At 43.4% G+C, this 22,115-nt stretch overlaps 1 protein-coding gene across 1 annotated transcript in view; it reads right to left on the bottom strand.

Moving 5' to 3' along the window:
* Window positions 1-15,700: 15,700 nt before the first annotated feature.
* efnb3b (ephrin-B3b) overlaps window positions 15,701-22,115 on the bottom strand; it is a 73,244-nt gene continuing 66,829 nt past the window's right edge. Inside the window, exons 4-5 of the mRNA XM_053342898.1 lie at window positions 19,424-19,483; window positions 15,701-16,137 (exon numbers count right to left, since the gene is read on the bottom strand). Coding sequence (XP_053198873.1) covers window positions 15,701-16,137; window positions 19,424-19,483 — 497 coding nt within the window. The remainder of the gene's footprint in view (window positions 16,138-19,423; window positions 19,484-22,115) is intronic.

The following is a 22,115-nucleotide window of genomic DNA, read 5'->3' as shown; positions in this document are numbered from 1 at the left end:
ACACACACACACACACACACACACACACACACACACACACACACACACACATGTCCCGATGCTGGGCCTTGTGTTCTGTTTCCTTTGGCAACGGAAGTTTAGTATTTAAGAGCGCTGCTAGACAAAACAAATACCCTTCTGCACTCCTCTGTCTCTCTCTCCCCCTCTCCTATCATTCCCTCTCCTTCTTTCTCACCCATTCTCACCCTCCTTCTCTCGTCCCTGTAAGTTTTTCTCTATCTCTTCATCTCCCTTTGTCCTCCCTCGTCTTCTCATCTCATTCCATTCTCCATCATTTGTCGCTCTCTTTTTTCCTCCTCTTTCTTATGCCCTCTCTCTGCCCGGTTCACACACTAACACGGCTCAGTGCCTCCCTGGACACACACCATTCTCCATGCTCATTGTTCCCCCTGACAGCTTTTGTAGTAGGGAGAAAAAGCGACCTCTCTCCCCCTCCTCCTCCCCTGTCTCCCCTCTCCTTCCACCCTCCATAGTCCCCATCTCCCAAATTCACCAACTCAACCACCCCTCCTCTCCTCTCCTCCCTGCCTTCATCCCCTCCACTCCCCCTTAACATCGGGCCTTCACTACCACTGGTCCACACACACACACACACACATACACACACACACACACACACATTCCACAAGCGTAAAGGTCAAAGGGTGCAGCTGCCTCAATAAAGAGATGGGGGAGGGAGAGAAAGGGGGGAGAGATGGAGAGGGAGGCGGGTGACTCATTCACTTTCCTCTCTTTCTGCAGTGGGCAGAAAGAGAGTTAGAGCATTGGGGTTGGGGGGCATTTCGGGGGGTTTGTCGGGTATGAGGATTGGGGAGGAGGTTGATGGAGGGGGGGTTGGGGTTGGCTCGGTTTTTGGCTCGTTTTGCAGCATTTGGAATAGCAGTTGTTGTACCTCTTTCTCACACTGTTTACTCTCTTTGGCTGCAGCAGATGTAAACACAAACGGTCGGTTACAGCTATTTACCAGAAAGGATCCTTGGCTGTGTCTTCTTTGTATTTATGACGACCAACATGCTGGATCTGTTGTTGGCTAATGGACAAAATGCTCCGCTGCTGGGTAGGTTTTACAGAGACGGGCTGATACGTGAGGCTTAAAATGGCCCTTTTTTTTTTTTTTTTGCTCCCTATCAGGTAACGGCCACTCATATCATCCATCAGATAACGACGATACAATGTGACCACAATGGCTTAGGAGCCATCTGCAAAGCCTGTCTTCCATTACTTAAATTCCCTAAACACAGCAGAGTTTCACATTAGCGATAAAATGATGGTTAGAGGACTATCTTGATCTATTAAACATGGAGAGAGAGAGGAGCGGCACGTTGTCTCAGAGATTTTGATAAATTTTTCGACAGCCGCTCTGACAAGGTCGGGAGATTCAAGGTGACGCACGGTATGACTTAGCCATAGACCTTTTTCATGGAAGACATTTCAATATGTCACAGTAGGAAAAGTACAAGTTTAAATAATAAATTGAATGATGGCTAAACCATTGAACAGAAAGGAATCATCGTTAATGTTAATAGTGAAACCTGTTCTCTCCTTTTTTTGTAAGGAAATAAATGTAGTGATATTTAAATGCTATGTCATAGAGTTGTCACCTCTGATAAGCAATACATTTCTTAGGCAACATTAAATACTAAAAAGTAAATTGTATAGAGTTGAAACCATTCTAATACAGTATATACATATACATTAAATAAAGAATCCAATTATCAAATTATAACATATTGCTAATAAAAAAAACACAGAAATAAAATAAATTGCACAAACCCTGTATCAAATAAATAGGCCTACACAAGTAGAACAACATATAAATTGAGTTATAATTTGGTAGTGTTACTCATTTTACTTTTGGCATCATTAGGCTTCCGTACCTGCTCCTCCTACCTCAGGCTCAGTGTAGAGACCTGAGGTCAACTTAGCACTGCACTGCTCCTCTCCTCATCTCATACTTCTGACTGAGGTCTTCTCAGCAGGTAGAAGCTGCAACAAGGTTAATGATCCACACGTGATATTATAAAAAGAAGACATGAAAACCGATCGTCTTTTTTTTTTTTTTTTTTTTTTGGTGCGCCCCTGAATTATAGCTTCGCGAGACAAAATTCACTTCGACGAGCAATATCGTCGCGTTTTCGTCTCGCGAGATCTCGTCACACCCCTATCAAATACTGCCACACTGGGATTCACATCGGCCTCCAACAAGCATTATCTAGTGTGATCTTATGAGGACAAACAACCAAACTTACAGGCTACCGTAGGACTGAGACACAGCATCCTTCTCCTGCTCTTCTTTCTTCTTCTTACTCTAGACAATGTGCTCTTCTCTTGATGAAAGAGTTAGGGTTAGGTTTACAGATTGCTTTATGGATAAAGAGATGCATTGTCTCCAAAAACACCCGCTCCTCCCCCCAAAAAAGACCCTCCAAATTAAACAATTCTCCCTTATGTGATCCTCTTAGAATAGTACAACTCAACAGCTCTACTAGTGCTCTGCCAGGTGTGTCATATCGCTGCCTGAGACAACTCAAATCTCTTCCAAACCAAACTGAAATCCTATTATGAATATTAGTAAAACATAGAGAAGGAACGTCTTCTGTCAGGGGCGTTATGGTGCAGGTACCGCTCGAGATCTAATCTAACTGCCTAAAATCTTTTGGAGGTCTCACTGACTAAATGCCATTGTAATATTTCTACAGGGACAGCTAGTGTGTCTGTAGGTGCTCGAAAATGACACATTAACCTTTTTAAAACTGCAACCCTCACACAATGATTGATAGCTTTAATATCAAAAACACAGTGGGATGTTACTGTAGGTAGAATAAATTTGATTTATGTCAGGAAATATCAGGAGATATCTTTTAAAACACCTGGCTCTGGATCACAGTTGTTGTCTAAGGATTGCGAGTTTCAAAATCAGGGAATGAGCCAGAGAGCTGTGAAGAGAGAGAGAGAGAGAGAGAGAGAGAGAGAGAGAGAGAGAGAGAGAGAGAGAGAGAGAGAGAGAGAGACTAATATTCTGAATAAAATTTGACTCTCACAGACTGCTACAACCTGCAAAAGCTAATGGGAGGCTGCCACAGCACAAGTGGTGTGAAATCCTTCTTGATGGATTGAAAAGTGTCTTTAGGGATCCAAAAGCTTGCCTTCTTGAGCATCTCAAAGGGTGTGGTGCTAACCAGGATGACTTTGGCATGATCACATTTAGACTTGACTGAGTGAAAATTAAATCAGATTTCCTTTGAACAGGAATTCGCTTTGAACTCTGCCCGGGCATCATTTAGAGAAAGGTCTCATGACACAATTTGATCGTGAAAATGTGTGCAGGTAAGAAATCCGCCTCCCCATGGTTACACCTAAACTTTGAACCTAAAATGAAAAAACTTCCCAGCTCTTCATGCAACCTCTCATCTTGTTATGCACACACATCCTCGCGGCGGTGATGATGCATTAAAGACTTGAAATAGGTGTGACATGCACCGATTGGTATGATGAAAACCGTTCTGTATCTTGCATGTTGCACACTTCACAGCAAAACAGAACAGGGTCTTTCTTTGTTTATTAGTTTAGCTTTACAGTACATAAAGCTGGAGCACATTCCTATTAAATGCCTGTGATGCTTGAAAAAATAAAACACTCAAATGACCACATAGATTGTTTATACCTGTGCTCCATAATGACCCCAAGGGTAATATGCTGCTTACCAAAAAAAATCACTGTTAAAAATAATAATGTTTAATGGTGTGACAACACTGTGGTTAAAACAGAGGGTTGAAAACACTCACAGTTGGAAATTGGAAGCAAACAGTGATTAACTATCTAGCCATCTACTCAACGCCCCTCCGCCTGAGAGGGAAGTCACAATATAATGATGACATCGGAACTGCGTCATTTCCTTGGGCCATAATTACCATGGCTGCTAGGTGGCATCTGTCACTATCTAATTAGTGGCAGATAAGGTCATTTTTAGCTACTGAATTTACAACCTATAGTGTACCTATTGTGTTGTCTTTCTCTCTGGAGGACAGGCTCAATAAAATACAGCAACAAGTACAGCTAGATGAGGTAGGTCTGGTAAGGAAATGTTTCTCTTGTTGCTCCTCTGCCAACAGATCAGAAGTCAAGCTCTGCCACTGAAATGTGAAACCCAGCTGATAAGGAATCACGTCCGGAATCACTGAGAATGTGTTGCGAGCGCTATCTGCATATTTTTTGCGCTTCAGTTGCTTGAACCATAAAGTGTAGATTTTTTCATCTCAGTCTAAGAAATTTATGCAAATCAAGTTGTGGCACAAACAAGCCCTAGAAGAAGAGCGCCGCTCATCCAAAAAGCCCCCCCTTCATCACCAATCACAAGAGCAAATTGTGTGCTTCAGCTGTTAAGACTAATCCAGCAAGTCTGGCACCCGTACACCCTAAAGACCCTCCGCAACTGGAGCTTTTTCTGATCTGATTTGAGAATCTAGGATGGGAACCCACTTCCAGTGCTTTCCCTTGACTTGCATGCTATCACTGATGTACACTTAGAAGGATAACAGAAGTCAACATGCAGGTTAAATAAAATAAAACCTTTAAAAAATTATAAATATGGTGAAGCTGTTGTTGCAATGTAAATAAAATAATATTGAGGTAATTGTATTTTCCTTATATGTTTCTATATTGTGAGACTTTTTATTAATTCAGCTACTTTTATTTTTTCTAACAGCTGTATTGACCTAACAGAATAAGATTCCAGGAAGTAAAACAAACTTGTACCATGAAAAGCATGGCTACAGTGTGGGCAGTTTGACAGACAGAAATGTGTCAGCTTCAAAGGAGGATATTTTCCAATAGCAGTTAGCGTTATGTTAATATGCAGTCAGTTATACAAATGTTTATTTTTGTACATGAAATCTTTAACTGCTCTCAATATGCAGTGATTGTTTCATCATTACTTGACTGGCAGTGCCTTGGGCTTTGTGTCTCTTCACAGAAATTTGGTCCTTTTTAAAAGAGTACAGAAGCTGCAGTGTACGGAGCAGTTGGTTCAGCGACAAACTAGAACACTTCTCACAGGTTTGTGCAATATTTATGTAACACTGAGAAAGAAACCAGTCATCACAATGGAGTCTAATACTTTCATACTTACTGATTCGGTCATTTTGTGCATTTTCTCTCTTGCACTGCAACTTCCAATGAATCCAGGTTCCTGTGTCTGTCTCAAAGACACTTTGACAGAGGAGATGTTTATGAATAAACTCTCAATCCTTCAGCTGTGTGGGACTCTTTTTAACCACAAGACCACCCTGATGCCAATAACACTGCCTCTTTTGTCAGGAAGCTGTGGCATTCCTTCAGTTTCACAATGAACTTGAAATCCAAGACAATTTTTTTTTTCTCCTTCTAAATGAGGTTCATGCTAAACTGACAGATGAAACAATAGAAGAGCATTTTGGAAATCAACTTCAATCATGACACGCCCGCACAACAGAACGGCGGGTTTGTTTTGCTGGGTTAGGTTGGAATGTCTCTGAGAATGCGGTTTATGGAAAGTCTGCTCCAGTTTGTTTATCTGTTCTGAGCGTCTGTGTGTGAATGTGGAATGTATTTATGTACAATATCTTGTTGTGCTGGAGTGGTTTATTGTTCTTGTGTGAAAGCCTATGTGTGTATAGGAGAAAGTGACGCCTGGAAAACTACTCCTACAGCGTACTCTAGAAATGTAATCATACAGATTTTAGGTATTACTTTCAGTTACTGCTGGAATCATCCAAATGCAAAACTGTTATTAATTAAACCCAACATGCAGACAAACAAGCAACCAAAAAAAAAACTGTACTTCTACATAAATTTAGCAAATTCTCACTAACTTAAGTGTCTGTAATGTCTTTATTAGGCCTAATTACTCTTGATCATTTTACAAGCCTGGTCCTTCCTTAGTAACTGTTGCTACGCCTGTCAAGCTTTCCATTCTCGCACAGTACACATGTCGTTTGCAATTATAACAAAAACACATTTAAAACCCAAAAAGCAATCAAAATTCATGAAATTATTTTTTTCTGAAATTGCATCAGTTTATCACCAATAAGCAGCTGACTGATTAACGTTAACTTTGCTAGCATCACAACAAGAACCACGTGAAGGGTCTTTAACACTGAAACAATGACATCATGCTAAAATACTGAGGCTACAGCTACATGTCCCTGGTAATATGCCTGCATCCTTAGTGCAATAGTTGATGATCTCTATGGAAGACAAGGGAATAAAGCAGCAGTGTTGTTCTTGTATTATAGTGTAGTAGACTTATCCCAAGCATTATAGTGCTGTATATGTTATCTTATGCCTCATGTCAGCTGTTATGTCTTTTATTTATTCTTCCGTACAGCACTTTGGTCCACTGTGGTTGTTTTAAAGTGCTTAACAAATAATGTTGGATTGTAGAGAAAAGCTTCTTTGTTTTAAAAGATCTGTATCACACATAAAAAATACTTATATAAGCAAGACCAAGGTTAGATTTATACTTGGTTGTTCATATTTTTCTTTTTTAAGAGGGAACAGACTTTGATGAGAACTAATAAATGTGTTTGGCAAATTTTTGAGTAACTAGCATGGCTTGGGGGGGATTTAGTGAACGGTCAATTTGATGTCATTACTCTTTAACAGAAAATTATGCAAGTTTTATTCTTTAAATTTATATGCGAGGAGACTAAAAGCAGTGAGGAATAATGAGATCCTTCTACAGCAGCTGAGGATCAAATTTAGAGGCAAAACTCTTTAATTGAACACAACCTACTTTGTTTATTTCCTGCAGCATCAGTTTTGTGTGTGTGTGTGTGTATGCATAATGTGTGTGTGTGTGTGTGTGTGTGTGTATGTGTGTGTGTGGTGAAGGGGGTGGGGGACATCAGGGGAGTTGTTTGTGTGACAAGCAGAGGCATTACAGAACTTTTGCTTGTCTCCAACAGTGGCGCTATCCACTCAGGAATATTAACAAGTTAATCATCTGAAATTAACGCTCTTATATCCTCCAGCCAAACACAAAATGTACAACATCACCTCCCCCTCCCTCCCTCCCTCCCTCCCTCCTTCTCTCCCCAACTGTGCAACCAAGCTATTTTCCAACCATTTTCCCCCATCACTCCCTCTCTCGCTCTCTCCATCAGCTCCACATTTGCAGATCGCAGCTGCACTTGTCATCAGGCCTGTTATTAACTGCAACATATTTCTCACTCTGAGATGGAGTGAAAGGTACAGAAAGTGAAAAAAAATCAAGGAGGCAAGGTAGGGAGAGAGAGAGCAGAAGGGAGGGGGGGGAAAAAAGACAAAAAGGCGAGTGAGAGTCAGGTGGTGAGAGAGACAGAAGGTGGAGAATGGTGGAGGGAGAGAGAGAGAAGAGGGGGGGGCACAATCAGAGCAATGTGGAGGCAAAGAGAAATAGCTGCCAGCATCACTACTGTAAAATCATGGATTTTCTACTGATAATTCCTCCTCTGCTGAGGTTTACTCTCCGCCTGAGTTATCTGTCCGCCTCCAGGTCTGCTCTCACACAGGAGTGTCTTAGCATCCAATCAGTCAGCCTGACCTTTTAACCTCTCATCTCTCCTCCAATCATGACATGACATTTCAGGTCTGTCAGGTGCCAGACATCCCTGAACCCTGTGAGTCTCTCCTCCTCAGGGTGTTAGGACATCACACTACATTAATCACCATGACATTGTAATCACAGCAGTTTTACCCTGATTCCTATGCACATAGCTGGCTATATTTCTTTGATGTAGAGCGTCATCTCCCTCTCTCTCTCTCTTTTCCCTCACTTTACTCTTATCCTTGACCTTCGCTCATTCCCATGGTAACTGCGTCTTACTCGAGGATTGTTTCGTTGGTAAGTCAAGTGGGCCAATCCTTGGGTTTTAAGTTGCGCATCAGCGGCGAAGCTTTTCAAAATCTAATTTAGGGGATTATCTCTCTATTGATTTCACTTAAAACTGATTCTTTTCTCTTTCCATCCTTCTGCCGCTGTGATAAAATATCAGGCAAGGAAGCGGTGTGAGTGTGTGTGTGTGTGTGTGTGTGTGATTCTGTTTCTGTGTGTGCGACGTATCAAGCGTTTTCCTTCCTCCCCGGAGTTGAAGAGGAGGCTCAGCCGTCTCACTTGGCAACGCACAGAGAGCACGCAAGAGTGTGCGTGTTCGTCTTTGTGTGCCGATCCAACTTTTGGCGCCTATCTGCATCTGTCTGTGTGTGTTCATGCGGCACACACACACACGGCTATCATCCTCCATGGCATTAATATTCATCTGTGTGTGCATTGAGCAGAACAGATTAGCAGGAGTAATGATGAGCATGTAATGATAAGGGGAACCACAGCAGTCCCGATAGTCTAAACAGGCTTCCTTTAAACCCGACTGGAAAGAAGCAAGCAAACTCATTACGGCTTAACAGCCATTAGATTAGCATTAGTTCCTCTTTGAAGGGAATATTGCTGCTGGTTTCCATGGATTAGCAACAGTGGTGAGCCATTGAGGGAACATTATCACTACCGGTTTGGTATTAAAGTTAACGATTTGTTGTCAGCTAATCACTCCTGTTTTGCTTTTTCTGATTTCTACCCAGTGACGGCTGCTTCCTGTAGATTATAAATACCTACCAACCACCCAGGTGCTCTGCAGGTACAACTAATAGACCACTAACCCATTGGCAGTGTTGGGGAGTAACTAGCTGGCAAACTAAATGCAGTTTAATCTGTTATTAAATTACAATTTCTAATCAAAATGTTAGTGTGTATAAAGGGGTTACATCCAAATATATTATTTTCATTAAAAAGCAATATTTCAACAAATCCATTGGGACAAATTTGAGTGTGACACCATCAAGGGTAGGGGTAGCATACAGGAAGCAGTCTCTACAGTACATCTAGACACAGGCTCCATTCATTTGTTTTTGATTTCTTCTCTTGTTTGAACTCCCATCGCCACTCAGCGGGGGGTTCTCCCAAATGTGGACTCGGTTTGAGGTTACGGTTACAGTTTGTTGTTTGTGTCATCCACATACTTGGGATTTGTTTTGGTGGTTGGTTTGAAAATCTAAACATTTCAATCTTAATTTAAGTTATATTGAAGAACCTTTTTGAAAGTAATCAGTGTAATCTGGTTTAAATTGATGTGTTTAGGACTTTTCAGATTTACTGACCAGTTTCAAACTTTTTTAATCAAAAAGTAATCAAATGTAATAAATGACATTACCTTGATGAAGTAAGTTAAATAACTGCATCACTTATTACAAACTGTGCAAACAGTGTTTCTCTTTAAAATAGCTATTTTTCTTGTGTTTTTTGGGTTTGTAGTAGTAGTAGTAGTAGTAGTAATAGTAATACCATTCTGTCCTCACAGGTTATTAAAGAAACAGTATTTAGCTGTCTTAGGTGGATTTCACACATGGTACCATTTAATATGCTGATAAACAGGAAAAGAAAATGGAAATAACATTTAGCATCTTTTTAATTGATTTCAGCAAGTACATAATGGTTTATTTGTGGAAACCAGTAAACTCCAATTGTGTTAAAGGCTTTGCACACTCACACAGGTGTTTTCACTTTCAGTCACTGCACAGACCTCTGCTTAGGCTGGAGCTGTGCAGGGTTTTAGTCTGTGTCACCTACATTTTCATACAATGATAAATGTGAAAGTGTCCACCTTAACAAGGTAGATCACACCTATAGCTACAGAGTGTGTGTGGTGTGTCAATGAAGAGGTTTGCGCACATAGGTGGGAGAAGTCTATTTAGGCAACATAAGTGAAAACACCTGTGTAGGTGTACAATAGATGTGTGTTCAATGAAACTGGCCCTTTTCACAGAGGATATTGTGACCTGTAACAGCAGGAAAAGCACAGGAATAAACAGAAAAATTAATGATGGCTGAAATAAATTTAGCTGCTTCACCTTCAGAGTCCTGGTGTTGTGCATGCTGGCTCACTGCCGCATTTTCATGGCTAATTGGAATGAAAAAAAAAAAAAGTTATAATTATTAAAACCTGTGCTTCTCCTCCTATGACAAGTTTAAATGATAACAGCAACTGTTAGTGTCCGATGTGACACCACAGGAAATGACTTAGGAACTGATTTAAATTTGGACTCGGTCTAATTAGTAAGCAGTTCTCAGTTCCAGTCCAAACCAGTCACAGTAAATGAGCAGTTTTGTTTACAAGCAGGTAATGATTATGGCTTACGAGATTATGATTGAAAACTTGTTAAAACAGAAAGAAGAGAAAGAAGAAAACGGCAAAATGGCCACAGAGCGACAAAGTGTAACTGACTGAAGGTAGATTAGTAGTCTTAGCAGGTTGCTGGTGAATGGACGTAACCTTCTTTGTGCTTGGCTTCAGTTACAGTGATGGGTTGTCATGGCAGAGGCAGTGACAAGTATCTGCCAAGATCAGAGCCGCTATATATTGGTGTGTGTGCCAGTGCATACGATTGTATTTGTGTATGGACATGTGGTGGTGTTTGTGTAGTTGGGGGTCAGTGAATGTGTGTATATATATATATGTGTGTGTGTGTGTGTGCGAGACAGCATGTAATCTACTCTCACACATCACAGATCAAAGGGCAAAGGCAGCTGCTTGGTCATCTTACCCACCAGGCCACCCTGGTGGCGCACCATTATGGGTTTCCTATACACATGTGCTGGCTTGGCTTGACTTGGTCTGATTTGGTGCATCGCGCCAATGCGGCAAGGATTTGCATCTCCATTACAACTCTTCTACCTGCTTGAAGGTGTATTTTTTAACTGATGACAGACTTATCTTATGATGACATTTAAAAGCAGCGCCCAACTGTGATTAATGGTTAAAAGAGCAGTTGTGAAATGGTGGATATGTTTTATGAGCATCACAACTACCCCAAAATAACTTGTTTCACTATCAGAATTTAATCCATTTGGTCTGATAACATTTGGAAAGTCTAGAAGAGGCAGACCATACAATCAATCTACCATATTCAAGTTAGCAGAGGGCTAAACTAAGTTAGCTAGCTCCTTCCTGAATAATGACGAAACTCATCTGATGTCACCGTAACCCTCTTGGAGGTAGGTGCGGTGCACTTTGACTTCGGAGATGGTCCATCTCGGGTGTGACTCGGCACATTTAAACTGGTAATGGAAATGCAAATCAATGCAGCATGGTTTGACTTGGCGCGACCGAGTGCCAACGGGGAAAAAAGCTACATGCTCTGGAAGGCCTTAAAAACATTCAGACACATATACAACCGGATGAGACAAAAATTTGGAAGGGAGCAAAAGACGCCAACGATTACCATAGCAACATGTCACAAACCTAGAGGGAGAGAAGGGGAAACGGAGGAGAAAGAGGGGAGTAGAGAGGGGGACCGAGAATGAAATCAGCTCAGTCAATACGTTGCCAAGCAACACTCAACACTAACGAAGCCAGGTTTGATAACTTGTTGATAACACCAGTGGGAGAGCCAGTGTGTGTGTGTGTGTGTGTGTGTGTGTGAGAGAGAGAGTGTGTCTAAAATGGCAGTGTTATTAGCAGAGGCAGTGAAAGAGCCCCTGCTGAGACAAGCCCAAAGCAGAGATAAGGGGAGAGACCTTCTATTAAAGGCAGGGTTAGCAGTGGGCCTCAGGAACACACACACGCACACACACATTCAGAACAAAAGACCTCTGCAGACCCTCACGCAAGAATGAATCACACAACAGGACCAGAAGAGTGGTGCTTAAACATTTTTGTTTGTTTTTTTATTCAACCTTTTTTTTCCAAACCAGGAATGTACTAGTTTTTTCCTCTCTTTAGAGGTGTGTTGGGGGAGGGCAAGGGGACACGGGGGAGGAGGGGGATAAAGGGGTCGCCGTGATGAGTAGACAAGGGGGTAAAGGAGGAGAGAGGAAGAGGAGGAGAGGACACAAAAAAACCCTTCTCACACAGAGGTGTCCCAAATACAAAGTCTCAACACGTCACATACGAGGGCCACCTCGCTCCGCGGCCTCCGCTCGCTGGCTATTGGCACAAAGAAACACGCACACACACATTTACACACACATACACACACTTTCACCAACGGAGAGGTGAGGGAGCTAGGCGGTAGCTGCTTTTTTTTTTCTCTCTCTCTCCCCCGTTCCATAGAAACAGCACTTTCTTCTTTCTCTTTTCAAAATGACAACCAGTGGCTGTGTCCGTGGTTTTTAGAAAAGCCAACACGTTGAGTCGACCGGTCAAACACAAACACGGAGAGTCAGAGACACAACTTTTTGAAAGAACATCGACATGAAAATCAAACATTAAAAGAAAAACTTTGAGTCCAAGAGATACTTGACATTCTGCTGAAAGGGGGGGGGGCAGGGGGTGTAATGGACTGAAAACAGGGCAGTGGCTTCTTTATCGGAGTCGATGCCGTAAAGTCTGAGAAGTTTTGTTTTTCCCCCTCGCGGCAGCAGCCATTTTTGAACAAAATACTGTCATTTTGGATTGGAGCGCTCCAAAGCGTTGCAGGAGTTGTTGAAGAGAGAGTAACAGACACTTCATTTGGCTTGGAGGATATTTTAGGTACTCTGAGTATGTTTAAATAGACATAGCATACATAAAAAACACAAGTCGGTAGTTGTACAAAAAAGAAGTATCTGAGGTGTTTTGTCCTCATTTCATCTTTGAAATCAATTTTGATACAGTCAAATACAATCCAAACTCAACCATGATATAAAAACATATCTGAACATCATCATGTGTTGAACAAAGTCATTTCGGACGAATGTGACACTTAATCATGAAACATATCTATTATATGATGTTAAGATACTGATACAAAACACAGTTGAGAAATGCTGTAAGGTCCAGATTTAACACTGGTTTCACACAGAAAACATCATGGCTACATCACTGGAGGCCTTATGAATGAGTGAGTGTGTATGTATGTGTTTGTTTGTGTGTGACAAAAACAAAAGCGTAAGCTCTCCACTGCCACCCAGTTTACACATAAGCCATAAACATGTTTGAGCAACACAAAACAGCTTTATTAGTATGCACATGTGAACTTATTGCACCTCTGAACACAGCGTTATGTTATTGCCCTCCATGGTCGAGGTGCTGGGCACTAGTGTGTGTGTGTGTGTGTGTGTGTGTGTGTGGGCGTTTGTGTGAGGGCTTGAGGGTGTGTGTGTGTGTGTGTGAGAGAGGAGAAAACACACCGCGCACAAACGCTCTTTTCATCCCTCCCATGTCCATCGGGTTAGTCTTAATCACAGAAATACAGAGTCATATGAAAGCAATCAGCATTTTTGTCGGGTGTGGGTGAAAGTGTGTGTGTGCGTATGTGTGTGTTTGAGAGGGCAAGCGGGCACTAGAGAGAATGTATGTCATTCACTTGCAATCAGTAGGCATTTGTGGCAGTCATTAAAAGGTGTGAAATTTGTGTTAGGTTGTGTGAGAGGGTGTGTCTGTGTGTGTGTGTGCGTCAAACATAGAGAAACAGAGTGTACTGACTGCATGGGGGATTTCTCTTTTGTGTGTCCACAGCTAGCAGTGTGCCTTTATAATAAATGAGGGAGAGAGTGTGTGTGTTTGTGTGTGATACACAGAGATGCACTTCAACACAAATTTTGGCGGAAAACAGGAGCAAATCTGAAATGTGCCACCTCACGTTAACGTAAAGTGTGACAGAGTCACAGTAGATGTGTGTGTGTGTGTGTGCGTGTGTGATGAGATCTCTCCTTTCCACGGTTAGAGTTCAACTCCTTCAAAATCCGTTTTGGCTGTCGGTCCATCGCCTCCGTTCAGGCGGCTCAGACCCTCCGTTCAAAGAAAAGGTTTCTCTCCTTTCACCAGCCACTCTTTCCATCCTTCCTTCCTTGGGATCCTTCATCTCTCACTCTTGCCGCTCCCATCCTCCCCTCCCCTCAGCTTCTTTTTCTTTAGTGTGCAATTCCATCACAGTCTTTTCTTTCCTCATCTCCCTCCCTCCCTTCCTCTCTCTCTTTTTTTTTTTTTTAAAGTTCTGCATTCAGACACTGCTTTATTCCTCCTCCCCAGACAGTACTCTCTCTCTCTCTCTCGCCCTGTTCTTTTTTCCTTTATTCTTCTTTGTCATTTCATCCCCCCTCCCCCTCCTGTCCCTCACTTCTTTTCACTTCTGCGTTTCAAAAAAAGCGTTTGAAAAAAAAAAAAAACTTTCATAGATGGTTCTACCTCAACACTTCCACAAACGAGGTCTAAACTTCAAAACTACAGCATAGTACAAGGAGCTATAAAAATATACACAGAGTTCAGAGACCCTAGAGGGGAGGGAGGGGTGGAGGGGAGGTAGGGTAGGAGGGAGTGAATGAGAGAGGGAAGAGAGGAAGAGAGAAACAACCTCTATTCGCCGGGAAAATTAAAACAGGGATTAAATTAATATACAACGCAAATGGAAAAGGAAGGAAATAAGGTCGCTCTAAATTGTGAAAGAAAAACAAAACAAAACAGCAGATAAAAAATGTCTAGCAACAGAAGTGTAGTTTAACAGAGTGGGTAAAAATAATGAAACAATAGAAAACAGAAAAAAACATCTAGAAATTATTTACTGGATATTCATATATATAATCTATAAGTGTTGATAGCGATAAAAAATCTCACTTTTTTGATATTCGCTCACTATTTTGTGTTTTGGTATTTAAGACAAGTCTAAAGAACGCACGCGTACGCACAATCACTCACACAAAGCGTACACACACACATGAACTAAACCCCACGCACGCATATGCAAACTCATATGCAAACTTGCTGTACTGAAGCACACTAACTGCAAACACATGTCTAATGTGGAGCAGCAGCGCCATAATTATTATCCAAGTCGTATGCACACTCGCACAGTCACACACGCACATTATTAAAATATACAAGATTCTGAGTGTCACCGTGACTCGATTGGTCAGACCTCTTCAGGCCCGGACATGTGACCGCCAACCCCCGGCTAGTTGATTGGGTGAGTCCGAGGCCCCCCGTTTTCTCAGGAGAAACACAAACAAACAAACTAGAAACCTATTGGTGAGTTAGTGGCAGGGGCTGGTCTCTGGTTGGCTGATGGAGCTCTGAGGGGCGGGGTGGTGGGTTAGGCAGGTATGGCCTCTGAGAATCAGAGTTCATCGGCGCTAAGCGGGTTCAGGGGTATAGTTTTTTTTTTCGCTGTAGTCCTTTTCTTTCTCGTTTTGAATTTTTTTTTAAAACATCACAAGTCCCAACGCCACATCCGTACTGCTAGAAAAAGAGTGTGTTGTCGCACGCGCGTGCGCACACACACACACACACACACAGACTGGCGTTTTGGGGATGACTCTTCTATTCAGCACGGGTGGGGCTTGTTTCGCTCTGAGTTAACAAGAAGGGGGCACTCAGAGGCTCTTGCCCATTCGTGAGGGCCTTGTTGAGAAGGGCTGTGTAATGGTTGCGACATCGCCCCTTTACACACACTTAGTGGCCCAGTTGTGTGAGAATGGGGTGGGGTGGTTTATTCAGCTAGAAGCACAACTGTGGCCCGGGGTGTGGGCTCATGGGGCGGTGAGAGGGTGTCCTAGGGACAATACTGGTAAGTATTGAGGGGTTCAGGGTGGGAGCTGTGATGGCGAGCTTTGCTGTGGCTTCATTTGGAACGGGGGTTTGGTTGGTAATGGGTAGAGGGAGGTGGGTGTGTCCAGACGGCCAGAGCAGCGACCGTCTCATACTTTGTAGTAGATGTTGGCCGGGCTCTGAGGCGGCATCTCCTGGACGATGTAGACGGGGTGTCCGTAGTCCCCGCTCACCTTCTCGTAGTGCGGGCAGTAGGCCGAGTCTGACGTCCTCAGCGGGATGATGATGTCGCTTGGCTCAGATCCGTTGTTGTTGGAGCTTGTGATGCCTCCGCCGCCTCCCCGCTTGGGGCTGGTGAGTGAGGACAGCGACAGCGGAGGGTGGTGGGTGTCTGAGTGCTTGGCGTGCCGCCGCCGGTAGCACACCACGCAGATTACAGCGGTGACTAGCAGGAGGAAGGCGGAACCTCCCGCGGCGCCGGCGATGACGGCGATGTTGGAGGCTTGGAGGGGCCCGTTCTCGCCGCCGCCCTCGGTTCCCCCGTAAGTGTTAGGTCCTCGAGACTGGGTGGAGTTCCCTGCGCCGCCTGAAAGAAATCACAGAACGCTTTCACAATCGTGCCCCGACATCTACAATACCACAAGCTGTTTTCATTGCATCCCTTTGATTTCTAGACGCATATTAATCATCGTGAATATAGAGCAATAACACAACTTACTTTCACAACTGGTGTTTTCATGGGCTTTTAAATAAACATACCAGTCCTTTTAGCTGTGTACCACAATAACATGAGTAATGGTGCTGGTTTAGCCCTGCTAGTGACTGCTACAGAGACATAACCCAGTGGAATGCAGTAAGTATGCAGCAAATCTCACAGAAGCTTATAAGTGGTCTCTTTGTTGATGTGATGAAGTGGACAGCAGTGCATATAAAATGGAGAGGAATGTCCATAGAGTCTGTGTGTGCGAGTGTGAGTGTAGTGTACAGTATATACTCTTGTGGATAGCCTGGCTAAGCCGCAGTGTGTATCAAGGTAACACACTCTATTTCCCTAACCTTAACAACTGTATTTACTTAACATTACAGCTAGCCACATAAAGAGAACCTCCCCGCGCTGCTTCGACCACCAGACCACACACTCCGCCTGCCTGCTGGCCTTCCTGCCTGCTTGCCTGTCTGTCTGTCTTTTTTATCTGTCTGTCTGTTTATCAATCTGTCTGTCACTCTACCTTCTTGTTTGTCAGGCGACTGCTCCCTCTGTCTGTTGTGTGTCTGCCTGAAACTTAAGATCTTCACAGCCTCGGAGCTCACAGTTTTCTCTGCAGGAGGTTGGGTCAGAACTCAGCAGGTGACGATGGTCTGAAGGTGTGTATGTGTGTGTGTGTGTGTGTATATGTGTGTATGTTTATTGCATGGGGGGGTTGGTGGGGTGAGGCTGTGGCGCCGGACCGTGTGAATGTGTGTGGTGAACTGGTTAAGGCCGGTAATGCGAGTCTCTGCTATATAGAGCCTTTGGATTGGTCTATCATTATTCTTGGCACACATCTCTTTCTTTTTCTCCCTGTCTGTCTTTCTCCTGCGTCTCCTCCGGTTCCTCGCCCTCCCTCGCTCCGTGGTTCTCTCTATCTTCGGGTTATTGTAGCAGTAATGACCTACCTTGCTCTGAGCTCAGTGCCTAGCAACACAAACACACATGCGGACACACGCGCACTAAGATATGGACGTACACAACCATGCGAGGAAACACGCATCATCCCCCTGCTGCTAGGCCTCCCGTCGCGCTGGACTGACTGGGAGCAAAGCGCTAATGCCGGACGTCGATTACACCCCATTCTCCACCTCCTGCTTTCTTCCTCCCGCCATTAACCCAACATCCCTCATACTCCATCTCCATTATGACCACCGCTTTTCACCGGATCTCTTTATTATATCCTCTTCCTTCACCTCTCCTCGTCTCGCTCCTCTTATTTTCCACCTCTCACTCCTTCCTATGTTCCCTTTTTTTTTTATCATACAAGTTCAGACTTCGTGCCTCGTTTCGCCCTTACTCCCCTCCTCCTTTTTTTTTCATTAGTGGGTTTCATCTTGACAAAGAGACACCTGACAGGTCAGAAATTAAAGCAGAGGTCGAGGTGAAAACATAATTTTATACTTGTCTTCTATCTCTCCATTTTCTTGAGTGCAATTTTCATTTAAAAGGAGAAGCAGTTGGTCTTCAGCACATTTCTGATGTGTTTTTTCAATAGTTTAATGCAAATTTCATGAATCAGAGAAGCATCGAGCGTGAATCAGAGAATGCATCCATCAATAACTTTCACAGGAATATATTCAAGAGGATATGACACGAGTGCATAATTAATGGAGCACCACTGGAGTGACTCTGATAAACTCTTCCCACATAAGATGGTATTTGTCTTTTAATGAATGAATTCCTCTCTTCTCATTCACGTGTACCACGCGGCGTTTTATCAGCTGCTCCGGTGATAGAAAAGATGGTCACACACTACAAGGATCTTCATCTGGGCTCATAATGGAAAAAGTGTGATTACATACTGTACACCTCTGCTCTAATCTGTACTCTCAGGGATCTCTGGTGGAGCGTCTGTACAAAACGAATGCTTTATCTACATTAGAACGGACGGCCTTTCATCAGAATTCATCGATTTTCTTCAATCATATGTCTTTCTTTTTTTTTTTTTTTTTTACACCGCAGCTACTTTATGCAAATTGAAAAAATATTCAACAACAATGCCATTCCCTCTGGCAATCACAGATGAAATTCAAATGATAAGCATCAGATTCATTACAAAATCTGCCACCGACAGTCCAGTTTTGAGTTGATTCTGATGGTTTTTGAGTGTATTCGCATGAGGATTAGAAATTGTGACATAATCGCTGTCAGGAGTCAGAGCAATCATTTCAGATATGTCGTTAAGTGTGTGTTAATGTACTTGTCAGTGGAACTAAAATGTGTAAAATCCCTCATTATATGTGTAAATCAGTCTTGTGGTGTTATTTGTCTAATACACACACACACACACAGAGTAAAAATGCATACTGTTGTTACTTACTTCACACATACTTTTCTCACCTATGTGAAGTATGGACGAGTGATTGGATAATGTGTGAATGCCCCAATTTACACCAGCACCCCGAAAAATGAATTAAAAAAAGAGAAAATGAACACCACTGAGAATGAATGGTGTTCTTTCTCCTCCACTGAATGACTTTGAGGTAGAGCATGATTCTAGTCTCTTTCCATCTCCATCCCCTTGTTCTATTCCCCTTTTCTCTTTGCTTTTCAATTATTCTTTTCTTTCTCCTCCTCATGTGCCTCCCAATTCTACCCACTCTGCTCCGTCACTCCCCTATGTCTCCTCTTCTCTCTCCCCTCATCTTTCTGTAATTCTTATTTCTTTCCTTCTTTCTCAACGGAACTACGGAATCCAGGCCGCCTGAACTAATGACAATAATAACTCTCTGAAATGTCGCCGCAAGTCTAGCCCTCTCTCCTTCTGCCCTCTCTCTCCTCTCTCTCTCTCCCCGTCTCTTTCTTCCTCCCTCTCTTTTTCTTGTCCTTCTCCCAAGGTAGCTATTATCCATCCATTCCCTGTCTGCAGCACTTAGCTCGGAGGGCTGGGCGCAGAGACGAGGAGGGTAAGGATAGAGATCAAGGGAGAGGGAGAGAGGGAGAAAGATATGGAATTAAATAGAGAGATCCACAGATGTCACCGCTGCACATTCTCCATCTGTCGCCTCCTCTCTCACTCTCCCCACTGCTATTCCTTTCATCTACCAGTCTTTGCTTTTCCCTTCCATCCGTTTTGTGGATGGATACGTCGTGGATTATCTCCATTTGTTCTCCCGCTTACCTGAGTTTCTGGTGGTGGAGCGTCCTGCTGGCTCCTTCTTCGGAGGCAGCCCATATGGGCCTGTAGAGGGAAAATAAGGGTTGAAGATGAGCAGAATGGCAGAAATACTGAGACAACTTCAATCTTCTACAGCAGCCAAAGCTCTCAAAATTGGAACCAATAAGTGACATTAGGAAAGACAGGGCCAGCCAGAAGGAGGAATAGAGCTTTAATAAAGGCTTCCCTCCCTTCCATTCCTATAATAGGAGAGCACATATTGATTGGGTTTCAATGTGCAGCATATGAGCACTTTTCCATTTGTTTGAATGAGAAACTAAAGAGAGGCCGTTTGTTGTTTTGGCCAGAGTGAATTTACACAAGGCCATAACGGTTTGTAATCTGTAGTCACTAAATCAGGCCATCTGTCTAGCAAACCCTCAGTAATGGTGATGGCATTAAAGTGTGTTTATGGGACACATGCAAACACACATGCACATGTGCACGCGCGTGCACGCGCATGCTCACACACACACACACACACACACACACACACACACACAGATGCAGCCATTGTGGAAATGCCACTCCTCATCACTGAAAGAGATGGTTCAGAAAATACTAATTTTGTTTGCTTCTCAGCCATCTGGCTGACAGTATAGGCTGTAAGAATAGAGTTTTATGATACGACTATTCAGCAGTTTATGCAACATTTTAAAAAGAGAGTCTGCTATTGGTCGTTGCGGCAGCAGGGGAGAGTAAAATAGATATGACCACGGGATGCTTATGGATGAAACTGTACAGAGAACCCACAAACACACACTAGCTCACACCCTTGCACACACTGTTCATACTGATGTGTGTGTGGGCATGCACAGACATCAACCTACACATACTGACATTTGGAAAAGAGTGAGGCTATTGGCTGGCGGCTCCCAGATGACAGTCAACCAAACAGAAGTTAGGGGTGGTGCTGTCTGGATCAATAGGAATTGCTGTGTGGTCAGCAGAGGCTAGTGGAGGGAGGTTCAGGCTGTGTGTGTGTGTGCGTGTGTATGTGTGTGTGTGTGTGTGTGTGTGTGTGTGTGTGAGACAAAGACAGAGAGCAAGCAAGATAGATAAAGAATAAAATAAGAGAAGACAGGTCAATGTATGTGTATGGGGCCAGGGTACAAGTGTGCACTTCGGGACTGTGTGTGTGCTCCTCGGAGCGGAGCAGAGCGCCATATCTCATCAGAGATCACCATGAGGCGGCACGCTGCTTATTTAGACGACAAACAACACAGACGTGACCTTTCAGCCACATAGCAGATAAGGAAAGACAGAGGCAGAGAGAGAAAATAACAGAGACGGGGACTGAGAGGGAGCTGTAAGGAGAGATGGCCAGCATGCAAAGTGAAAGGGAGGGTGATGAGGACGGGGAAAAAGTGAATTTGAAAAGGAAGCGAGCAATGTTGCTTGAATGAAATGGGGTCAAAAAAAAGAAAAAAGGCAATTGCAGAGGGCATCGAGAGGCAGTGAGGGAAGGACAGGGGAGAAAAGAGAAGGAGAAATGACACTGGGTGAAATGAGGATAGAGCAAAAAGGAAAGAAAAGATGACAAATTAGAAAGATGTGTGTAGAGTTGTGTAAAAGTGTTTGCATATTGGGGGGAGGTGCGGAGGAAGGATGTTTTCATTGCCCATGTAGAGAAAAAAGCAAGGGGGAAGAAAGAAAGTGTGTGTGTGCGGTATTTGTATTGAGCTAAGCTGACTATGCTGATGCTGTGGACTGATAGAGCGACAGCAGCACCACTTGGCTCTTTGCTAAAGAGCATCTACAATACACGAGGCCTGATAACGCCGCATAGGCTAAAGAAACAGAAATAGGTGAGTGTGTGCTCGTGCATGTGGGTGTTTGTGTGCTGGGGGTGGGTCATGTGAAGGACAGGTGCTTATTATGTGTGGGAATGCACAGGTCAGTGAAAATGCTAAAACGGGCTCTTTTCCTGCTGCTTTTTTTTTTGAAAAGGCTGCATGTGAGGGTCATTAAATGTGAATATTTTCCAAAACAAATTAGAAGTGTGTGCAAGTACGAGTCATTAAAAATCACTGACTGTGTGCTTTAACACCGAGTGGAGTCATTTTGTTATCGTACTTTAGCTGGCAGCTTTGCTGTATGGCTAAATGTGTGTGTTCTGGTGTGTTTGGATATGTCCATATGCCTTCGGTTTGCATGCCTCTGTTCATGCATGTACACGTGTCCTTGCATGTGTGAGCTAATGTTCATGCCTGTAATGTATACATCGCTAAGGGATTTGTGTGTTTCAGGGTGTGGGTGTTTGAATGTGTGTGTCCAGTGTGAGTAGGTAGTAGTTAAAAGGCAGAGTGAGAGGGGAGTCAACAGGGCTCATTAGAGCTGACTGATCCCACACTTCTTCGCTGTTCTCACCACTTAACGAGCCTTAATATGCTCAGTGAGAATACACACGCACAAAGAAGCAAGGTGCGGGTGTGCGTGTATGTGCATAGCATGTGTGCGCCATACAGATAAAGATAAGAGAGTCGGTTTAAAAGTGGAAGAGGCAGCAAGATAAGGTGCAGACTGTGTACCGTACAGATGGGAGATGATGTGAGATGCCGGTGGACTGGAGCCAATGTATGTTAGTCATAGTGTGTGTTAAGTGAGTGATAGTGTGCGCTGCATGAATGCCAATGTGTGTGCTTATGAGTGAGTG

Source organism: Scomber japonicus, chromosome 22 (genome assembly GCF_027409825.1).
Source record: "Scomber japonicus isolate fScoJap1 chromosome 22, fScoJap1.pri, whole genome shotgun sequence".
NCBI lineage: Eukaryota > Metazoa > Chordata > Actinopteri > Scombriformes > Scombridae > Scomber > Scomber japonicus.
This window is presented reverse-complemented; position numbering and strand designations above follow the sequence as displayed.